Source organism: Podospora pseudocomata, assembly GCF_035222375.1.
Source record: "Podospora pseudocomata strain CBS 415.72m chromosome 1 map unlocalized CBS415.72m_1, whole genome shotgun sequence".
In the NCBI taxonomy this organism is placed as follows: Eukaryota; Fungi; Ascomycota; class Sordariomycetes; order Sordariales; family Podosporaceae; genus Podospora; species Podospora pseudocomata.
In genome coordinates, this window is record NW_026946363.1 from 6,812,395 (window position 1) to 6,832,125 (window position 19,731).

Genomic DNA, 19,731 nt, shown 5'->3' on the forward strand with positions numbered 1-19,731 from the left:
GATCACTATTCCTGCGGTCACGGGTATTCGGGGCGCTTGGCTGTGGTTACGACGTCTGCATTTCGTGAGGCCGTATAGTTTGTCGTATCTACCTACACAAGCCCAGTCAAGCCCCGCTTCCCACCCAGTATTTTACTCGACGATTATCATGCCGCCCTTTGTCAACGAGATCAGCATGAATAAGCCCATCATCAGCGGGGAGAATGTGCGTTCCAGAGTCTAGAGACAATATTCTGCAAGAGGGGCAACTGATTCAGATTCTGGGTGTGCCGATAATAGGCCCAAATAGGAAAGGCGTGGTATCGGAATAGAAATGCCAAGGATCATGGTCTCCCTCTGGACTCGGGCGAAGGAGCCTTCGGTGCCGGCAGAGAGACGGTTCTTCCCCAGGGCAGGAAGTTGCTTGCACCAAAAAATTGTTTGATCGATCGCTTGGACGATCAGCGGTTGATCCAAAACCCCCCTTCTTGCCACGCGCCGGTGATGAATCCACAAGTTTCCCGTTGGGGAGAGGACGGAAATCAATGGGAATCTGCCATTTTTTTTTTCTTTTTTTGTGCTTACTACCTTGTTCGCCTCGTTACACAAAATATACCCTGTCAAATAAATATTTCCATTTAACCCCAATTTCTTTTTTTGTTCCTGCTTCAAAGAATAACGACTCTTTGCTATTAGGCGCGCCATATACCACCGCCCAGAGGTTTTCGGACGACAATTCGGCCCTCCACCGGACCTTTCCAACAGAAGCTGCATAAACATCCGGTCTATTCAAGGATGGATTGGGAACGGCCCTCCCGGTGAGGGGAACAAGGAGGAGAGCAATGAGAAGGGCGGCGAAACTCACGGTTGCAGGCCGGGTGGAGTGGCCCGACCTCCCTTCGCTTTCCCAGGGGTTTCTTTGCAACCATCATCCACATGCTTTGGAACCGCCGCCCTTGGAACTGCCAACACTAGCGAGCGAAGGGGTTCACCAACCGACAACCGGTCGCTTGTTTCCGCTCCCTCTCGCTCCCCCGCATAACAATCAATCGCCAAGTCGCCTCCGCGGGACGCCATTCCCCCAGACTCCTCCAGCCTTCCAATATCCCAACCCCAAAGGCGGCTCTGTGATCCGTGCCTGCTTGCTGCATGAGACGCACACTTTTTGGAGACGAAGCACAAACGGGACGACGGGCAAGCAAACCACAAAACCCACAACTCCACAGGCCTTAACTCCAATCGAACGAATCCATCCGTGATCGTCCCTCTTTTTCCCACCCACAGCACTCCATCCTGTGGAGCAAACTCTTTATTATGGAACCTGGGGTAAAAACCAAACGGGCCTCGAATGGAGGTATGGAGCTGGATCGGGTTGGATCCCCCCAGGTTCCCCAGATTCTCCAGGTGCCACTCATCGGTAGTGATCTTCCGCATCTTGTCCACCTATCGATCCGTTCCTTCCTTGTTCTCATTCCCCCGTTTTCTGTCATGGCGCTGGGGCTGCCTGTCACACCAATGTCAACCATGTGGATGCCCCCCAGAAGTCTGGGGTAAAGTCATGTCAAGCGGCAGGAACTCGCATGGGTAGAGCGTTGGTCCGCACATGAAGAGTGGACGGCACGCTTGTTGGTGACGGCGCCAAAGCATACAATGTCATGATGGCCCCCGGACCCTCGGTCCTCCGAAGAGAGGTATATTATATGCTGGATGTCGCGACGTCTGAGCCATACCACCGTCCCCCGATCTCTTCACGTTCCCAACATCACGTCCTGTATGTACATGCAAGATCTCTTTCTCTTGATCACCCATCCAGACGCACAAATTTGGAAATGGCCTGTTTATGTACAATATAATACTGGCTGCTCTATGTTCAAGTCCCCCGTCTATCAATGCTTGCCACCCAATCGCCAGATCCCTAATGCCCCCAATGCTCCCTCCCCCTTTTTTATTTTTGCAGACCCCAAACGCCTGACACTAAACATGCTGACCGCTCAGACGCCATTATGTCTTCAGAGTTGAGCATAAAACCCCCTCAAAACAGACACACCGATTCCTGGAACTCGTTCGATTGATTGCTCCTCTAGAACTGCTCGTGGCCCCAGGGGGGGGGAACGCCCCAAGGATGAGGAGCCTTGTTGATGCCTTCAATATCGCTCGTGACCCACCCGCCGTAGAAGTCTTGCGGGGGAGACTGGGCGCGTTCGCCGTCGACATAGCACTCCCAAGGACCCGCAAAGAAGGCCAGATAGCCCTTGATGGCCTCAAAATCTTTTGGAGGCTCGTTGAACGACCAGATGCGGTTGCTCACCGTGTCAGCCGCGTTGATGGGGCTCATCATGGCGTAGTAGGTTATGGGACCTCTGAACTCGTCAAAGGAGGTACGAGGAGTCGTCGAGAGAGGAAGTCTGACGCGGGAGGGTGGGATGAAGTAAGCTACAACCGGCAAAAAGGTCAAGGTTAGCGATTGGCCATGATGAGTCTGCCATTGAAAATCGAGCGTCGGGTCCCTGCATATCACCGCCAGATGGGAGCTCGAAGAGTGGATTGAGAGCCCAATCTGGATGGAGCTCAACGGCCTGGCCCTGTCGCCGGAGGGAAATGGCGGGAAGACGGTGGACCGACTGACTCCATCTCCGGACTCGACCTGGCGAAACTTGTCGACTAGAAGGGGGGCAACCTACTGGGCGCGTGATGGGTCTCCAGACACCAGTAAGCCTCACCGGGCGGGCAGTCGGCTATAAGTTGGCCATGCCACTTGATCTGGATGTGTCTCTGGACTCGGTCCACCACGGGGGGACGCGGAAATGTCGTGACGTTGTGTTTCCGCATCGCCGACATGTTGTAGTTACTCATGTGGATGGTGTTTTGGGGAGAGATGCCGTCTAAGAGTGTCTTTTCGTGGTAATCAAATGTCTCACTGGTTCAGATCCGAGGACGAGGACTGGAAGAAAATTGTCTTTCGATGCCTGAAAAGTCAAAACTAGCAGCATCCATGTGCTCCTCGCAGTGGGACCAAAGTTTTGGCTTGACGTAGACCCACTTTCACCTTTCCACGGTTCACTGTTCGTTCGCCCGAGGGGGCAGGCACAATCCCGTATCCGCCTTCCATTGCCGAGCGTGTTTTTGTGCACCTTCCGTCCGTGTAGACAGTGGCTCGGGTCCTCGGTATCCATTATTCACGGATTGCCCCTTTCCCTTGAGGCCGAAAAAAAATAATACAGCACAAGCCACAACGTGCCACTGAATAGGGTGAGCGGTGAAGAGGCCCCTGTCACCCAACTGCGTCATGCTTTGTGGCGTTGGATTTGACCCCCCTGAGAACCCCACCATTTTCTCGACCTGAGCCCCGCACTCTGCCAGCCGAGCCAACTGCGGCCGGCAGCTGGGACGCAAGGCAGCTGACGTTACCTAACAACCTTGCGCCTCGCCAACATCAATCAATCCACTGCCTTGCAACGACAACGACATCACTACCTCGAAACGCTCGCGCAAACCTCACCGTCCCCCTCGACGACGTCCTTCTTTTCGGGCCAAACCCTTTTGTTCAAATAACATTCTAGAATCACAGCCGCCACCATGGCAAATCGACAACTCGCTCGGGATATGCAAACCGAGTTTCAGGCGCGAGTAGGCACCCCACGATTCCCTTGTCGCCGACAGCAGTGGCAACCGTCATCATGCTCCTCTGCTAACATTCCCTCCCCTCTCAGTTCAACGCCAAGCAAGCCCGCCGCGAAGCCCAAAAGGCGGCCAAACAAGACAACGAGCTAAAGAAGCAAATCCAAAACGTATCTCTCCCCTTCTTCCCCCGCTTGGCCATTATCTGCCCCCCCCCCCTCTAACCTCCCATCTCGAAATCTAGCTCCTCAAAAAAGGCGAAACCGCCCAAGCCGCCCAAAAAGCCCGCATGCTCCTTGCCAAACAAGCCATCGCCGCCCAAATGGACCAAGCCGCCGACATGGCCGAGCTCTCCCTCGCCCAGATCCAGGCCAACAACGCAATGAACCGCATGACGCACATGATGGCCCAGTCCTCCCGCACGATGCAGCGCGCCCAGCGCCAGGCCAACCCCGAAAAGACGCTCCTGACCCTCGAGCAGTTCCGCAGCCAGAACGAAGAGTACGCCATGTCCAATGGGATTTATCAGGACGCCATGACGCAGAACACTTCGGTGCAGGTCAGCGATGATGCTGTGCATGAGCTGTTGGGCAAGTTGGCGGATGATGCGGGGTTGGAGTTGAACCAGGAGCTGGCAAAGGCGAGTGCGAGCAAGGTTGATCCGGTGAAGGAGCCGGCGCAGGCCGTGGAGCCGACGGCGGAGGAGGAGGATGCGCTGCAGCAGAGGTTGAGGGCTTTGCGGGCATAGATTTTTGGGAAGGGTAGTGGATGGGAAGGGAACGACGAACACGAGATTACGAAATGAGGTATATTTGGTTTCCTGGGTTAAGGAGGAAGAATTTCTATTTTTCGTTTTGGCGTTTTGGCGTTTATCGGGTTTGATACTGCCCGGCATGACGCTTTGGAAGTCCCAAGAGAACTTTACAATGGGTTATGATCCTGGTGGTGGGGGGAAAGTGTTGGAATAGATCACACGTCACAGTCAATTTGGGTCACATGTGGCCAAGATATATCAAGACATTGCAAGAGCTTGTATTTCATGCCGCCACCAACGCTCAAACTCATGATTCCCACCAGAGAAGCTCTCATGATTATATGTCGCTTAACTTGGAAGCATTCCTTCGTTGAAGTAAACGAGCCATATTCTCCTCCAGAGCTAACCTTCATCTTGCCAAATCAGCGCCTGCCATATGACCCCATAACTCCCAACTGGCCACCAAATAACCCATAACATCATGCAAATCGCTAACAGTCAGCCGCGTTTACATGTAAAGACTAGCCACAGCAGTAATATCCCTCCTGATCAACTCCTGCGCCACCGTCATCTTCTGATACAACTCGGGATCACCGATAATCCTAGCCGCATTCTTCACCTCCCTGCACGTCTCATCCAACCGGGAAATCGTCCGCACAATCGTTCCCTCCAACACATCCGTCAGATTCGTGATATTCTTGAAGCTGACACCCTTGGCCCACTCATACACCACCTCCATCAACCCAAACCTAGGCTTGCTGACAAAGTCGTTGGACTCCTCTGATGTCTGGATAACCTGGTGGAGAGTCTGCACCGCATTGACCTTTTCGGAGAGCTCGACAATAGTCTTCATGCCCTTCTCTAGGTTGTGCGTCAGCTTTGGGATGGACTCTGTCTTCTCCTGAAAGACAAACGCCGAGAGCAGAGCGGCGATTTCGGCGGGCTCGTAGTCGGCGAGGACGTTCTCGAGGATGAGCTCGGTAAGGACAAGCTCGTCGCCAGAGTGAATCTCACAGGCTACCTTGCCCTTGAGCTGGATCCGGGTTTCTTCGTCAATGAAGCGAAGGTCCTTGAGAACCTGGATACGCTGCTCGTAGTCGGGGAGGAGCTGCAGGTTTTGGTTGGAGAGGGCCTGGCGGAGCTGGTCGATGTTGGTCTTGATGAGCCACTGATCGTGGCACATGGCGTAGTGCTTCAAGAAGAACGTGCAAAGCGGAGCGGCGGATTTTGTGAGCTTGACCTCCGCCTCACGGCGTTTGTTAATGATGTCGTGAATAGCCAGGCTCTTGATGCGACCCAGATCCATCTCATCCCAGTGATCAGAGGCCCAGGTGCGGCAGATGGTTTGAAGCTTGTCCTTGGCTTTTTGGTAGCCTTCGCCGCTGCCAAAGATGTCTGGCAGGATGCCCTTGGTGACATACTTTGTCAAGCATACCAAGTCACTCAGGGGGATGTGCAATGTCTTGGTCCCGATGTGCTTCTTGGCCTGGGGGAGTGACGTGTAGTACTTGCGTAGACTGGGCACAAAGGGCAGCAAGTCCGTGTCATTGCGAATCTCTCGATTCGTCCTAATTTCGAGAACATGCAACATTGGAACCGTCGCGCTGCTTTTGGTGCTGGCGCCTTCAGCGAGCAACAAACCAGGAGTGCGGACACCTTCCTTCATCCAGACGATGAGACGACCAGGCGTAAACATCTTCCGGCCAATCGGAATGTTCAGCAACGCGCGATACAGCTCCTCTGTCAACTGCTTGAAGTCCTCACCCGCCTGGTGACAGTCGTCCATATGAACGTCACAAATCTGACAAGAATCCCTCTTGACCTTTGCCAAATCTGCCTCGGATAGTTTGACCGCCTTCTCGTGCTCGGGTAAGAGCTGTTGAGTGGCGTGTTCTGAGAAACTACGCTTAATCATTTCCTCGATCTTCAGAGCTTCGACGCGTAGTAGGTTCAAGATCATATTGTAGGTCAGGCGGAATTGAGACCGGAGCTTGCTAGGCTCTCCGAGAATCATTTGCCGGAGATCAGTGACAGGGGGGGCTTCATCGCCACCAGGAGGCACAATGATGACGGAACCGACAGTATCGAGACCGCGTCTACCGGCCCGACCAGCCATCTGTGTGTATTCACCAGGAAGGAGATTGCGGAAAGAATGGCCGTCATGCTTGCGGTATCCCGAGAAGACAACTGTTCTCGTGGGCAAGTTCAGGCCCATGGCGAAGGTCTCAGTCGCGAAAAGAACCTTGACCAGAGTCTGGGCGAAAAGAATCTCCACCAACTCCTTGACGATAGGGAGCAAACCACCATGATGGACTGCGATACCTCGCGAGAGCAGCTCTCGAAGGCGCACAATTTGGGGCAGAGTTCTGTCCTCGGGCTTCAAACGAGCAATCGACTTCTCAATCGTCATATGAATCGCACTCTTTTCTTGAGCGGTGCAGAAGTCCTGGTTGCTCAGAGCATCTGCATTCTCCTCGCATCTCTTCTTGGAAAAGACGAAGATACAGGCCGGAAGAAGAGTCTGCTTCTTGAGGAACTGGACGAGGTGAACCCACAAGTTCTTGTCCTGAGCAGCAGATGTAAACCCTCCTGGTCGGCCTGTCCGGCCCATATGTCCGGGATTGTGGCTCGCGCGTGGTGGTCCACCTCTCCCACGCTGCTGTTGTCCGCCACCCCGACCGCCGCCACGTTGCTGATTGCCCCCTCTTTGCTGGCCTCCACGGCCACCACCTCTCTGGTTGCCACCACCCCGAGCTGGTGCGGCCTCGATGGCCTTTGGTGGCTTGTCCTTGCCCTGCATAGCCGCATTCGCATCCTTCCACCCCTTCTCGACGAACCTCTTCTCAGAGTCGACGATCTTGTAGATGTTTTTGTTGGCCCAGAGATAGTGCTCTAACGGCACAGGTCTCTTCGGCGTAGAAATGACGTAAATATCCTTCTGCTTTGTGCGTCCTACCCACGAGGCGAACTCATGAGTGTTGGGGACGGTAGCAGAAAGAAGAATCAAGGACACATGCTCTGGTAGCATAATGATGACCTCTTCCCAGACAACACCACGCTCAAAGTCGTTTACATAGTGGACCTCGTCGAAGATGACGAACTCGACATCGCGGATGATATCGGCTCCACGGTAAAGCATACTGCGCAGAATCTCCGTAGTCATGATGAGACAGCTGGCCTCCGGGTTGATCTGAACATCACCAGTCAGAATACCAACCTCGTCGAACGTCTGTCTGAAGTCGCGGAACTTTTGGTTGCTGAGCGCCTTGATCGGGGATGTGTAAATAGCCTTCGTCATGTGTTTTGCCGCAAGAGCAATGGCGTATTCAGCCACCACTGTCTTACCTGCAGAAGTATGGGCTGCGACGAACACCGAGTCGCCATTTTCAAGATGATAGACGGCTTCCTTTTGGAAGTTGTCGAGTTCGAATGGCCATTCTCTGGCTGGATCTGGCACCAGCTCCCGGAAGTTGGGCATTGGTCTGTTGATATCCACCATGTGCGCCCATTCGCGGCCTGCCTTTCTAGCGCTGGATGCTGCAAGTTTGCCATGGGGTTCCAGAGCTGGGAACTCCACTGGAAGAATGGAGTCGATATCCTCGAGATCCTCCTCTTCCTCGCTCTCGTCAGAAGCACCATTCGTTGGGGCTTTGTCGGCGTCCTCATCCTCTTGGTCAGGAGCTGCCTCGGGCTCCTGATCCAAGACCTCTTCGACTTCCTTCGCCTGTTTTTCCGCCTCTTCATCCGCAACCTTTCTCCTTTTCGTAAAGTCGATACCTCTGGAGACACCCGGAGCAACCTCAAGCAGACCACCGGATCCAAGCTTGATAACACGTTCTAGTTTCTTCCTGCTGTCAGCTTCCTCAATGGCAGCCGAAGCCCGCAGCTGATCCTCCAACGCAGCTGTTGACTCGATACCCTCCAAACCACCAGGAGCGAAAGGGAAGAACCCGGCGCCACCCCGGACAAATTCAGATCTGCTGGCGGGTTTCCTAGTCATGGACGTGCTGTTCTTCGCCGTGGCATGCGAGGCCGGAACAGTGACATTTCTGTAGCCTGTGACCCGACCCTCAAGCCCATGACGCACGAAGCGGGTGACTGTGCGGGTCTGGCTGGGCGCAATGTTGAAGAGCAGGGAGTAGTCAATCGGGGTGTCCCATCGTTGCTGAAGCTTGTCGAGCCACTCGTCCGAGAATGTGGTCGATGGCGACAGGAATTTCCGCTCGAGTTCGGCGCGCAGCTCATCAGGGTCTTGCTTCTTGGGCGGCTTGACTACCTTGTGGTCAAGGATGTCGTCAATTGCATCGAATGTGGAATTGTCGTCCAGGTGAAGCCGTTGTATGGCATCTTGGAGATCGGTCGCCATTTCCGGCGGTAATGGTAGTGTGATGGTCTCGTCCACTGCTTGCAAAAGTCAAGTGATATTTTCGACCGAGTTCAAGGTGTGGTGTTGTGCCCAAACATGGACGACTCCAGCCTGGAAGACAGCAAGGTCGCAGCTTCATCGACTTGCCCCGCCAAATCATTTGTGGGGTAGCCTGACAAGGATGCACCTTTGTGACGACAGCTCGACAGGCACGCAGGGGTTAGGGTTGCATCATATCTTTAAAGGGGGCCCAGAAACATAGCGCCGTCTTCGTCTTCAAGGATATTGTTTGAATGGTGACACAGCTGTTTAAACTAGTGTCTCTAAGATAAATGAACATTTGGCTCTTGCCGCATACGGAGTACCACTGGCCTTTTACCACAACCCATCCATCTCTGCCATTGCCGCCTCATCATCGTCAAAGCTGGTGTATTTTTTGGCCCCAGCCTCCTTCTGGGTTTCAGGAACAGGCTTAGAAGACGCTCCCTCTGCCTCTGCTTCTGCCATCAGAGCGTCAAGATCGTCCTCCTCATCATTAACCTTCGTAGGCTCCGTAGACTTGGGCGCGCTCGGTGCCTTCGTAGGTGGCTGGGCCTCAACCTCGGCCATAAGCGCATCCAAATCGTCATCATCAAAGTCATCCGCTTCTTTCCTTTGCGGGGCAGATGGTTTGGAATTGCCATCGCCAAGTATGCTCTTGGTTGACTGGTTCGGTCTAGTGGACAATGTTTCCGCTTCTGCCTCGGCCATTAGAGCGTCCAGATCGACATCCTCTGGTATGTTATTCGCCTGTGGTTTTGGTGGTGCCGCTGCCGTGCTGTTACTTGTCCCATTCCCAAATATGCTCTCCAACCCGTTCCCAAATATGCTTCTTGGTGGCTGCCCAGAGTTAGCCTCTGCCTCTGCCATCAGCGCATCCAAATCATCATCGTCTGGAACGTCTTCACCCCTAGACCCCTTGGTCGCAGCTCTTGGCGTGGCATTGTAGATGTCATCGTCTCCAAACAAATCATCCCCATCGGGTGTCTTCGGTCGTTCCTTGGCCTTATCGAACACAGGCGCAATCCTTCCTGTATCTTTTGGTGTCTTATCATGTTCGTAAATCGGAAACGGGTCTACGTCGTTCGGACCCTCCTCTCCCTCGCCTCTGGGTTTCAACTCGTCAATCCATTTCATCCTGGCGTTCCGCAACGAGGTCTTGTGTCCAGCCTTTTCCACCATTGCCAATGCGTCAAGAAAGCTGGCTTTGGGAAAGAGTTCGTCAAGCCATTCCTGGTAGAACGATAACATTCGGGCAGCGTCAGAAAATTCATGGCCTTTGCCTTTGAGCTTTAGTCTGGATTGGGCGTTTTTTCGGAGCCATGGGATGCCTTTGTCTGATAGTAGTCTAGTCATGATATTAGCATACATGCCAGATCAGGCGGGGGCTAGGCGAAGTGTATACCGGGCATCGTCAAGCTTGACTCTGGGAACACGAGCTTTCTTCTTGTCGACTTCTGTTTCCAACCCGAGAACATCGGTCCCTTTTCTCTTTTTACTACTGGCGTCGGTCTTCTTGTCATCGGTTTTTTTGGATTTGTCGCCTTTCGGGGAACCGAACGGGTCGTCTTCCTCGTCAAAGTCACTCCATCCTTCTAGAAAACTATCGACAAAAGCACCGCTGTCCTTTTTGTTGCCATTGGTGACTTTGCTGGGACCTGCTGCGGCGGGCATTGTGAGAATACTTCGTGGTCGACTATCGCAACTTTTGTTGCTTCAACTGGTGTTGTTGGGTTTGGGGGTTAGACAAGACCCATTTAGAAGAGACGCGACTTTGAGATGGTTGGCGCGTCGCGCGTCAAGCTGTGTAAGTGGTTGTGGCTTGCCCCGCATTGCACAAGCCACATTGAATTCCCGCCAAGACTTGTGGACATGATATTTGCCTCAGGCATCAATCCACTGCTGGAGCTTCAACGGCCTGGGTCCAGCAAGCTTCAAGGAACGAGCCAATCCAGACGACCTCAATTCGCTTGCCTGCGCCCGCCCTGCTCGACGACGACGACGACGGAAACCGCCGGCCAGGCCCAGTCAGTCAAAATGTCGACCACTCCCGGAAACACGTATACCATCAGCAAGCAGATCAAGACTGAGTACCCAGTGAGTTTTGCGGTGCCGAGAAACCCAATTGAAGGGGACCAAGCTAACTGGGGTTTGCACACAGCTCATCGATAATGATCCGTATGGTCCCCCCCTCACTAGATGTCGAAGTTCTCGAGCACGGAGATGGACAGGAATTAACATCGATTGGTAACAATCCAGGCACTTCAAGCGTGTAATTCGGTACGCCCGGCCGTCCGATTACGTCCACGGCATCGTCGCTGCCGCCGCCGGCCCCAGTCTTCTCTACGCCATGGAGAGATTTGCTCCCTCATATGTCGGAAAGGGTGGTGTCGCCCAGACCATGCGGTTGGGTGGTGCCATGGGGTTGTGTGGTGGTTTCATCTACTTTTACCAGCGGTCTATTCGTACGTCATCGCTCCATCACAGCATATCGAGGCAACAGTCGGGCTTCGGGCCGGGTTTAGAAGAATTCGGATAATGTGGGAGGGTGCAGGCGGTACTAGAGACAGGAACTGACGGCTCTGATAGTGCGCTTCTACGGTATGAGCGAAAACGCCCGGGAAGTCCAGATGGACATGCGCGAGATGGTCGACAAGGTCAAGCGCGGCGAGCCTATCTACGGCGAAAGTCAGCTTACTCCCGCCATGCAGGGTGTTGCCGCCCGCCAGTCTAGATATTCCGCTCTCTTCATGGCTGTGCTCCCCTGGTTCAACTTTGTCAACCACAGCCAGCACGGTGTTGACACCGCCAAGTATTACAGACAAGCCGAGAGGGAGCTGGAGGCTGAGCGTCTTGCGCGGGAGGGTGGGAACCCTAGCCAGTAAAAGGAAAAGGAATGAAAAGAACGATTGCATGTGCGGGGAGGGGTGCTGGACTGCGGGTGCCAGGTTGTATATACCAATGCTAGAAGGCTGGCCAACAGACATTTTTTTTCATGAACACATTGCTAAGTATCTATCTTGGGTTGATGTGCTCACCAGCTTCCAGCTCTTACACCGAATATTAGCGCTCAAACGACGTTGGATTGGATGTTTCTATGGGCTTGAGGTGTAGAGTTAGATCAATGCGTGTATACTTTAGCCCTACTACGCAACACGGCAGCGGGTATCTCATGTACGTTTGAAAGGTTTACCCGGAGTTAAAGATGATTTTGACGTAGCTGACAATGGTCATACCCAGATAGTTACTCATATATACGAATGCTATGCATACAAATCTCGCACTCACCACCACGCCACCCGTGCCGACCACCTTGATTCAACTATCCTCAATCTACCCTCCGGACCTCCCAATCAAGCCACCACTATTTTAAGCGCACTGCGAGTAGTAAGGAGGCGAAACAGCCTTGCAAGATCCGCTCTGTCGAAGGGTCAGCACTGATGCCACTTTGGAAAAGGGGTTCACTCATAACAACTTACAGCGCAGTTCGTGCATCCAGTATACCCGTTACCGCCACACTGCCCATACATGGCAACACTGCAACCGGAGTTGCCGCCGCCACCATTACTACCACCGCCAGTAGCAGGAGAAGAACCACCGCCTCCTGGAGCAATTGCGGAAGGAGAAGAGCCAACCTTGCAGGTTGACGCACACCCAGTGCAAGCCCCACCAGGAGTTCTAGTCTCACCACCAGAATAAACCGCCGGTCCAGGGGCGGTGTAAGAAGTAAGCGCAGCGTGGATGTTCACCTGCCCTTCACTGGCACCATAGGCACCGGGGAGCCTCACCGTCGCGGGGTTAGCGTTGCCACCACCGGAGACGGTGATCTGGTAGCAGGTCATGTAAAACTGACCGCCACCGCTTGGACCAGCAGCGTGGAGAGCTAGCGACTCGGCACGGAGGAGGTAGTCGCCCGAGGGGATGTCAGCGGGGATCTTGACGTCCATCTTGCCGCAGCAGGCGTTGAGGTCCTTGCTGCCCCAGTTGTCATCATCACCAACGCGGCCACCAGCCTTTTTGGACCACGAGTTGGAAAGGATCTTGAACCAGCCGGTGGAGGTGCCGTCGGCGGTGGAGGCGTCCGGGACCTTGGAGAGGTAGACCTGGACGGGGCCGTAGTGGGCGCCGCCGATGGCTTCTTGAGAGCAGGACCGGTCACCAGTTTGCTGTGGGTAGGGTTTCAGTGACGGTGCGGAAGGAAACCATGGGGTAGAAGCATACCTGGTGCATCTCGACAGTCACGGTGCCGCCGGCGCGAACAGGGCACTTGCCAGCGACGCCACGAGTACCGGCATTGCACACAAAGTCACGGCCTCCGACGTTGGTGACGGGCGAGTTGGAAGGGGGGAGACGAGCGCAGGAGGAGCCGTGCTGAAAAGGTCAGTCACAAGCCCAGGTCAACACCAGGAGAGAAGACTTATATAATCGGTACCGTCAACCCAGAGTTGCTGGAAGGTGGCATGGGCAGCAACCTCTTTGGCGGCCAGTGCCGTCAAGGCAGCAAAGAATGTCGACTTCATTTTTGAACTGAAACCCGGATGGAGTCAAGATGGAAGAATGGAAGCAAGCCACTGACGAAGCAACGGGCAGAGAAAGGGGGAGGGGAGGACAACCGCCTTTTTTTCGGTGATATATACCTCTCACTGTTTGGCTGCTTCCACTCTACCCCAGATGTAGGGGGTGGCTGGCCAGGTTCTCACTCGCGCCCACTCGTCATACTCGACCGTTGGGCTGTCAAAGCTATGCATGCATACGGGGGCGTTCCAACCGAGCTCACTTACCGGCCCTCGATTCCTTAACTTGTCAAATCTCACCCTGTCCAAACCAGGACAGGAGGCTCGATCAGGAGTATACTACCGTGATCACTTTTTGGTCGAGTGGCTGCATTTGCCGAAGGCAACATATCTGCACCCCAGCCGGGGTCCCGAGACTGGTGTGGGTTGGTTGTGGTGGAACACGCTCTATCCGCTCGAGAAATCTGGGGTATAGTGTTCCACGGCATGATTGAGGTTTAATATGGACCGAACGGGCACGCGGACCAGCAGCGACAAATGAGGTTTGTGAGCGCATATTGGAGAGGTGCTGCGGGATCAATATCAACAGAGTATTTACCCGGGCCTTCTCACGGCAGCGCTGGGCCCGCAGCACCCGGCTTTCCGCAATTGGTGCGGACACAACAGACAGAAGTGGACTGGATGATCCGTTCCGGTTATTTTGGTTGGGTTGTTTATTGAGGGTGGTGAATCTGCTGTAGAGCGGCTACGATGCCAACCAAGTCGGTGCATGGTATCTAACTGGTGAGAGAGTCGCACATCAAAAATCAGGAACAACCCCTCGGACGGTTTTCATCCTCTGTGATAGTCAAAGCCCGCACCGACATGGGTCTCAAGCAGGGGCATTTCAAGATCTGAATTGTCTGTATAGCAACCATTGTGACCGGGTTTTCATCATGCTGCGATTCGTTTTGGGGGTCAGCCTGCATCGGCCTTATGCCGGAACTTACTGCCACACAAATGAATCTTCCATGGGCTCCTAATCTCTCACCACTTTCCCGACTGGCATGACTTGTCTGAATTCCTGATGATGGTCAAACACAGCCCTTGGCAGAAGCGGGTGGCCTTCTAAGACCTCGCTGAAGGATCTCAGGCAATCTAAGAAAATACATGGGAATGGTGGGATTATATGGCCTGGAGTACAGCACGGCTCGTCATTCAAATCCCGAGAGCTCTTTACGTCATAGGACTGCTACTGTCTAACTTATTTGTGTGTGAAGGCTTGGTGAGCCATGGCATCTGGTAAAATCCTGCGAAAATCATTCAATCTAGTGAGTCGGAATTTTCGATCTTGACATGAGCAACACGCCCGTCTATCAAACTGCGTCTCCAGATGCCCAATCTCTCAACTCCACATCCATCTCCTTGCTATAATCTCCAAACCTTGCCCACAGACCACGAATCCAATCGTTGTACCTTTTCGGCCAGCTTCGCCCTTCAAACATGGCCTTTATATACTCCCAATATTCACGGATTGAATCCTGCCATTTCCCAATCAACTATCTCAGTGACCATCCACCCTCTGGTCCCGTCAGGCCATTTGAACTGATCCAGCAGGATGTCTCTCGGGTTCAGATCTGCGTGCGTGGACACAATTTCATGACCTTGTCGACCTGGGTCGTCAGAGCACCTGAGCTTGCTGAAGTCTGCTTCGTCACGAAAAGGCCCCAACGGTTTCATACCACGAAGTCGCATGTCAGCAATGGAACCCCCGAGGGTGTTGCATATGGCCATGGTCTCGTTGGCGGTAGTCGGGATCCCGCAAATTTGTGACATGTAATTTTCAAGTTGCCCGATAATCTGCCTCGCGTCCCTGTTGGATGACGCATTGAGGGATTGAACAAGTTGAAAGCCCGGAAGCCCCGTCATGAGAATCAATGCAACTTGGCGGCCGCCCGGTCGATAGACGATATTGAGTGGACGCGGAACTGGCACATCAGTGTGCTGTTGAACCAATCTGAGAGCCTCTGCCTCATTTCGAATACGGTCTAGCTCATCGACCAAGTTTGACTCTAAGATAAAGGCCAAAAGGTAAGCGGGTGACACTGGCTGATTGTATGGGGTAAATGCCAAATCGAAGTAACATTCATGTTTATTCAGGGTGCCTGAATTTGTGGACTGAGAATCACGGGAATTGCAGCCATATTGGCTACCTTGTGTTGAACATAACGCTTGGAACTAAATTCCTTTGTATCTTGGATACTCCCGAGTCATCTCTGGGCTTGATACGTACTGGTAACAAAAAACTAACAAAGGAATTACGAACGAGAGATCTACGGCTTTGAGTTTGTCGAGGCTACACATGAACACATTTGAAACTACCAGCATCAATCTCTTCCCTGGGAAGATTTCTCACATCTATGAGGAGTGTTGACTAGAACTAGCTTGTGTCAAAGCGACTCATAATACCTTGTGCCTATTGTCTGCACAATGCTAGGTAGCAGTCCTCTTAACAAAGCAGAAGTGCTACAGACTGTGTCAACATAACGTCAAGATGTGACTCATTACAATATTCACAGTTGAGAAGCTGCATGGCGCAGCAGAAGCGCGCCAGCTCATAACCCGGAGGTCACTTGATCGAAACAAGTTGCAGCTAAACTTCTTCATTCCCCCCCCCTCCTCCCCCGCTCCCCCCCTTTATTCTGGGGTTCATCCCATTCTTTGTTTTAAGCTTCATGTCCTTGAAGTCAAGCGTATGTTTTGTCTCATCAAGCCCTGGTATACCTCTCGGTGATTTGGACCAACCATCAAAGTCATCAGGCAAGGTTTGGCTGGGCCTTGGCTTCTCACTCTCAACCTGATTAAATGTGCTTCAGAAACTCCAGGCTTGCTGTTATCGTCAAATTACATGAATTTTACGGCTGACTCATGACCGTTGAAACATCGAGCTTTACCCTGCCGTGGGGTGAAGGTGTTGTTCCTGCTGGTAAGATGGGTGGATCAGGATGGCTGTGGCTCCTTTCCACCACCTGCCGGCGACCAAGGCATGTTTGTTGGCTCCTTTCCTCTGAGCCACTGAGTGAGCATGCTGGAAAAGGAATTGCATTTCCTTCACAAGGTGCCGCTCTGGTGATACTGTGGAGTCTACCGTGTGGCTCTGATTTCTTGCAACCAAGCCCACTTTCTTTCTCTCGCTCAGGCTCCTGGCTACGTCGCTTCTTCACCAATCCATTCATGTTTGTCTTAGCTTCAGTCCCTAGTTACCTCACCTTAGTTTATACGATAGGACCGCTTAAGCAGAAAGAATCATCACCAACAGCCAGAGAGTATAACAAGTCATGAGGAGGATTTCCCACATAAGGTCCCAAACCAACCTCGGTCCTGCAACAGGTTTCCGTGGAACTGACAATGCAGCAACGGGCCTCTGCTATCCAAGGATGCCACTCGTGGTGATGACTTTCTCGTCGGCGGATACACGACAGGCAAACAACAGCTAACCGCTATCAATCATCGTGTGCCCATGGGTAGAGATCAAGAAGGCGACCCCACGTTCTCGCCGTCTGATGGTGCTGCCCACCTCAAACTCAACTAGGTAATATATGCTACCGACGTGCAGAAGATGAAAAGAGAGCTGCAATTCACAACGATCGGACCCCAATACCTGATATGTTTCGTCGACAACTCCGACATGCAAATGTTGACTGGAGAGTGTGAGGCCATTGCGTCTGCACAAGGCTCCAGAGATAGTCACTAGACAGGAAAACATACCCACAAGGCGTTCAAAGATGGTCATCAGGCGTTAAAGGATTGTGGATAGGCGCGCAGGGACAGTCGATAGGCCTAGAAATATAGTTGATAGGCATTCAAATGTGCTTGATGGGCCTTCAATAACGGCCAAGGGGTTCCAACTGATAGTCGACAGACATTCAAAAGTTGCTGATACACGGTGTTTGTGGATATTAATGCCAATAATCCACAGCAATACAGCCACATTCCATCCTGCCTCCCTGGGCCAGAAGATGATTCCCGTATATAGTACCTGCTCAACCCTCGACAGCCTTCTCAAAAAGCCAATTTGCTCACCACCCTCGCCTTCTCCCACCCTTCCTCCGTCCGAAACACATCCACCACCCTCTCCTGCCAAAACTCCTCCGCCGCCTCCCTCGCCGTCAACCCATTATACACATCCAACACCTCCCTATCCGCCCCCTCCCTGAGCAGCATCAGCACCGTCTCTGCGTGTCCATGCCTGGCAGCAATCCACAGCGCCGTCTGCCCATAGTGTCCCGAAGAATCAATATCCATCCCAAACCCAATCAGCTGCTGCGCCACGCTCGTGTGCCCGTTCCTCGCCGCGATCCAGAGCGCACTAGTCTGGTTCTCGGAGTCCCTCTCCTGCTGCAAGACCTCGTGCACAACCCCCTTTTGCTGGAAATACATCGTCAGCGCCTTGACGGCGTTGCCGTGCCCCATCGATGCTGTCTTCCATAGCACGGTTCTATTCTCGCTTGATGCTCCGGGCCCGTAGTCGGCCTTTTCATCGAGAAGCATCCTCACGCAGTAGGGGTGATTGGCAACGGCCGCCATCCAGAGCGGTGTCCGTCCTGACGAGTCCTTTGCGTCAATTTTGGCGCCGCGGGAGACCAGGGTTTTGGCGATGGGTTGGTGTCCCTGGCTGCAGGCTACCCACAGGGCGGTAGAAGCGTTTTCGTTGCAGGGAGTCTCCAGTTCGGCGCCCCGGTCGAGGAGCTTGTTCACATAGGTCGATTTGTTGTCTTCGCAGGCTATGTACAGGGGGGTGAAGGGGATGCCGTTGAGGCCGGAGGGGAGGTTGATATCGATGTCGGGCCGGGCGAGGAGCATATCGACGATGAGATGGTGTCCGTACATGAGGGCGGAGCCGAGGGGGGTTTGCCCTCCGCGGCCTTTGTGGTTGACGTTGACGTCGTTGCAGTTGAGGAGGAGCTTGGCCATTTCGAGGTGGCCCTGGAGGGCGATGATGTTGAGCGCCGTGTCACCGTGGCAATCCTTCACGTTGGTGTTGCAGTGAGGAAGGACGAGGAGGCAAGAGAAGAGGGACTCGTATCCTGGTTTGTCGGCTAGAAAGACCAACGGTGGTCCTCGAGAGGTGTGCCAGGCGTTGACGTGGAAGCTTGGCCTGGCAACGACTGCTGCCGCCGCTGCTTGGTTTCCTTGTTTGATTGCCCATTGAAAGGCCTGACTGGGGATCTGGTCCAGTTGATTTAGTAGATGCTTCAAGTCCCACTTCGTAGACGGCTCAGGGCCTGGGATGCTCGGTATTTGTCGATATTTCAGATACAAAATCGTGTTTTCAATCACTCGGTGCAGGGACATGTTGTAGTCTGGCTGCAGTATCCCATCAGCACTTGCATCCGACGCTATGCCGATCAGCGCATAGATATTATCGCGTGGATCGGTGGCCTTGCTTGCACCGAACCGCCCCAGGAGTGAACACAGATCCGGTGCGTCTTTCCACCATGACTTTTGCCGCAAGTATCCGGGCATGATATCCAAGACAGCTTGGGTGTGCTCGTCAACTTCTAACACCATTAGCTTGGGCATGAGAACAAACACCCGTGACGGAATGGTGTTGAGACCACAGCTGATAACAGCGCTCCTGGCGCTGAAAACCTCTTGGAGGATCCATACCCTCTTGAACCATGGCCGGCTTAACATATCTTTCAAGGCGTTGACCCGGCATGTTTTGATGCTGGTCTCGCCCGTTCCGTCTCTCTTCACCAATATTGACCACTCCTTAACCCAAGCATCTGGCGAATTCCTTCGACAGTTCTTCCTTTTAGTTGCTCGCTTGTCCAGCTGGCTCATCAAACCCATGAGAAGATCGATGTCGTCCGTACCTGGCCCAAGCCATATGTGCACATTCTGGGCGTTGGAATAAACCAGCCTCATTTGCTTCACCTGGTGGTTCTTTTCTCGATGGCTCCTTTGGTCGATACACAGGGCGTCAACCCATAGGATTCGATCCTCGTCTGGCTGCCTCAGACAACTCAAGGCCAAGTAGAGATTTTCTGTCACCGCAGCCTTCTTCCCGCATAGTTCAATTTCCTTTGATATTGGCGCATCACCCCACGCATAGGAGAGAGCCTCATAAGGGACACCTTCAACCTGGTGGAGAAAGGTCTCAAACAGTTCACATCGAACCGGTTCGTCCACGCGGCCTCTGAGAAGACGTATGAGACGGATTGCATCGGTTTTGAGGTCGATAGGTGTGTATGTGTAGTGAGAATCCGGCGACATGACGTTGCGCGTCCGATCTCCGGCTCCCGAGGGTCAAAAATTATAGAATGAGACGTTTTTGAAGCTGGAACGTGAATTACGCGCCGAGGGCTGCAAAGGTGCTGCGGGGTCAATCCAGCTCTCGATCAATCATCGACGAGACAGCAAAAGCGCTCACTGCCGCAGGCGCACTGCTGTGTGACTTGATGGGACACATTTTTTGT

General features: G+C 53.3%; 7 protein-coding genes across 7 annotated transcripts; 2 read left to right on the forward strand and 5 right to left on the reverse strand.

Moving 5' to 3' along the window:
* Positions 1–1,626: 1,626 nt before the first annotated feature.
* Positions 1,627–3,263, reverse strand: QC762_121990 (uncharacterized protein). The gene is made up of 2 exons (XM_062886619.1): positions 2,661–3,263; positions 1,627–2,412 (listed from the first exon to the last, which is right to left on the reverse strand). The coding sequence occupies exons 1-2, from the start codon at positions 2,830–2,832 to the stop codon at positions 2,060–2,062; spliced, it is 525 nt and encodes a 174-aa protein (XP_062749741.1). The 5' UTR covers positions 2,833–3,263; the 3' UTR covers positions 1,627–2,059.
* Positions 3,264–3,309: 46 nt separating this feature from the next.
* On the forward strand, positions 3,310–4,616 carry DID2 (Vacuolar-sorting protein SNF7). The gene is made up of 3 exons (XM_062886620.1): positions 3,310–3,606; positions 3,690–3,767; positions 3,842–4,616. Exons 1-3 carry the CDS (start codon positions 3,556–3,558, stop codon positions 4,343–4,345), a joined length of 633 nt encoding a protein of 210 aa, XP_062749742.1. The 5' UTR covers positions 3,310–3,555; the 3' UTR covers positions 4,346–4,616.
* Positions 4,617–4,859: 243 nt separating this feature from the next.
* On the reverse strand, positions 4,860–8,877 carry SKI2 (Antiviral helicase ski2; the record flags this gene model as incomplete). The annotated part of the gene is made up of 2 exons (XM_062886621.1): positions 4,860–8,752; positions 8,784–8,877. 2 exons carry the CDS (start codon positions 8,875–8,877, stop codon positions 4,860–4,862), a joined length of 3,987 nt encoding a protein of 1,328 aa, XP_062749743.1.
* Positions 8,878–9,092: 215 nt separating this feature from the next.
* Positions 9,093–10,869, reverse strand: CSM3 (chromosome segregation in meiosis-related protein; the record flags this gene model as incomplete). Its single annotated transcript, XM_062886622.1, has 2 exons — positions 10,162–10,869; positions 9,093–10,104 (listed from the first exon to the last, which is right to left on the reverse strand). The coding sequence occupies exons 1-2, from the start codon at positions 10,428–10,430 to the stop codon at positions 9,093–9,095; spliced, it is 1,281 nt and encodes a 426-aa protein (XP_062749744.1). The 5' UTR covers positions 10,431–10,869.
* QC762_122030 (uncharacterized protein) lies at positions 10,457–14,128 on the forward strand. The gene is made up of 5 exons (XM_062886623.1): positions 10,457–10,853; positions 10,918–10,934; positions 11,016–11,221; positions 11,346–11,930; positions 12,001–14,128. The coding sequence occupies exons 1-4, from the start codon at positions 10,536–10,538 to the stop codon at positions 11,639–11,641; spliced, it is 837 nt and encodes a 278-aa protein (XP_062749745.1). The 5' UTR covers positions 10,457–10,535; the 3' UTR covers positions 11,642–11,930; positions 12,001–14,128.
* QC762_0022440 (uncharacterized protein) lies at positions 12,218–13,822 on the reverse strand (the record flags this gene model as incomplete). The annotated part of the gene is made up of 3 exons (XM_062883104.1): positions 13,178–13,822; positions 12,978–13,124; positions 12,218–12,922 (listed from the first exon to the last, which is right to left on the reverse strand). The coding sequence occupies exons 1-3, from the start codon at positions 13,274–13,276 to the stop codon at positions 12,218–12,220; spliced, it is 951 nt and encodes a 316-aa protein (XP_062749746.1). The 5' UTR covers positions 13,277–13,822.
* Positions 14,129–17,311: 3,183 nt separating the features above from the next.
* On the reverse strand, positions 17,312–19,528 carry QC762_122060 (uncharacterized protein; the record flags this gene model as incomplete). The annotated part of the gene is made up of 1 exon (XM_062886624.1): positions 17,312–19,528. One exon carries the CDS (start codon positions 19,526–19,528, stop codon positions 17,312–17,314), a length of 2,217 nt encoding a protein of 738 aa, XP_062749747.1.
* Positions 19,529–19,731: the final 203 nt, after the last annotated feature.

Coding starts and splice junctions, on each gene's coding strand:
- QC762_121990 (XM_062886619.1), bottom strand. CDS start 2,832: ATGAGTAACTACAACATGTCGGCGATGCGGAAACACAACGTCACGACA. Junction 2,413..2,660: donor GGAGACCCATCACGCGCCCA/GTAGGTTGCCCC, acceptor TGCCGGTTGTAG/CTTACTTCATCCCACCCTCC.
- DID2 (XM_062886620.1), top strand. CDS start 3,556: ATGGCAAATCGACAACTCGCTCGGGATATGCAAACCGAGTTTCAGGCG. Junction 3,607..3,689: donor AAACCGAGTTTCAGGCGCGA/GTAGGCACCCCA, acceptor CTCCCCTCTCAG/TTCAACGCCAAGCAAGCCCG. Junction 3,768..3,841: donor TAAAGAAGCAAATCCAAAAC/GTATCTCTCCCC, acceptor CTCGAAATCTAG/CTCCTCAAAAAAGGCGAAAC.
- QC762_122030 (XM_062886623.1), top strand. CDS start 10,536: ATGGTTGGCGCGTCGCGCGTCAAGCTGTGTAAGTGGTTGTGGCTTGCC. Junction 11,222..11,345: donor CTTTTACCAGCGGTCTATTC/GTACGTCATCGC, acceptor CGGCTCTGATAG/TGCGCTTCTACGGTATGAGC.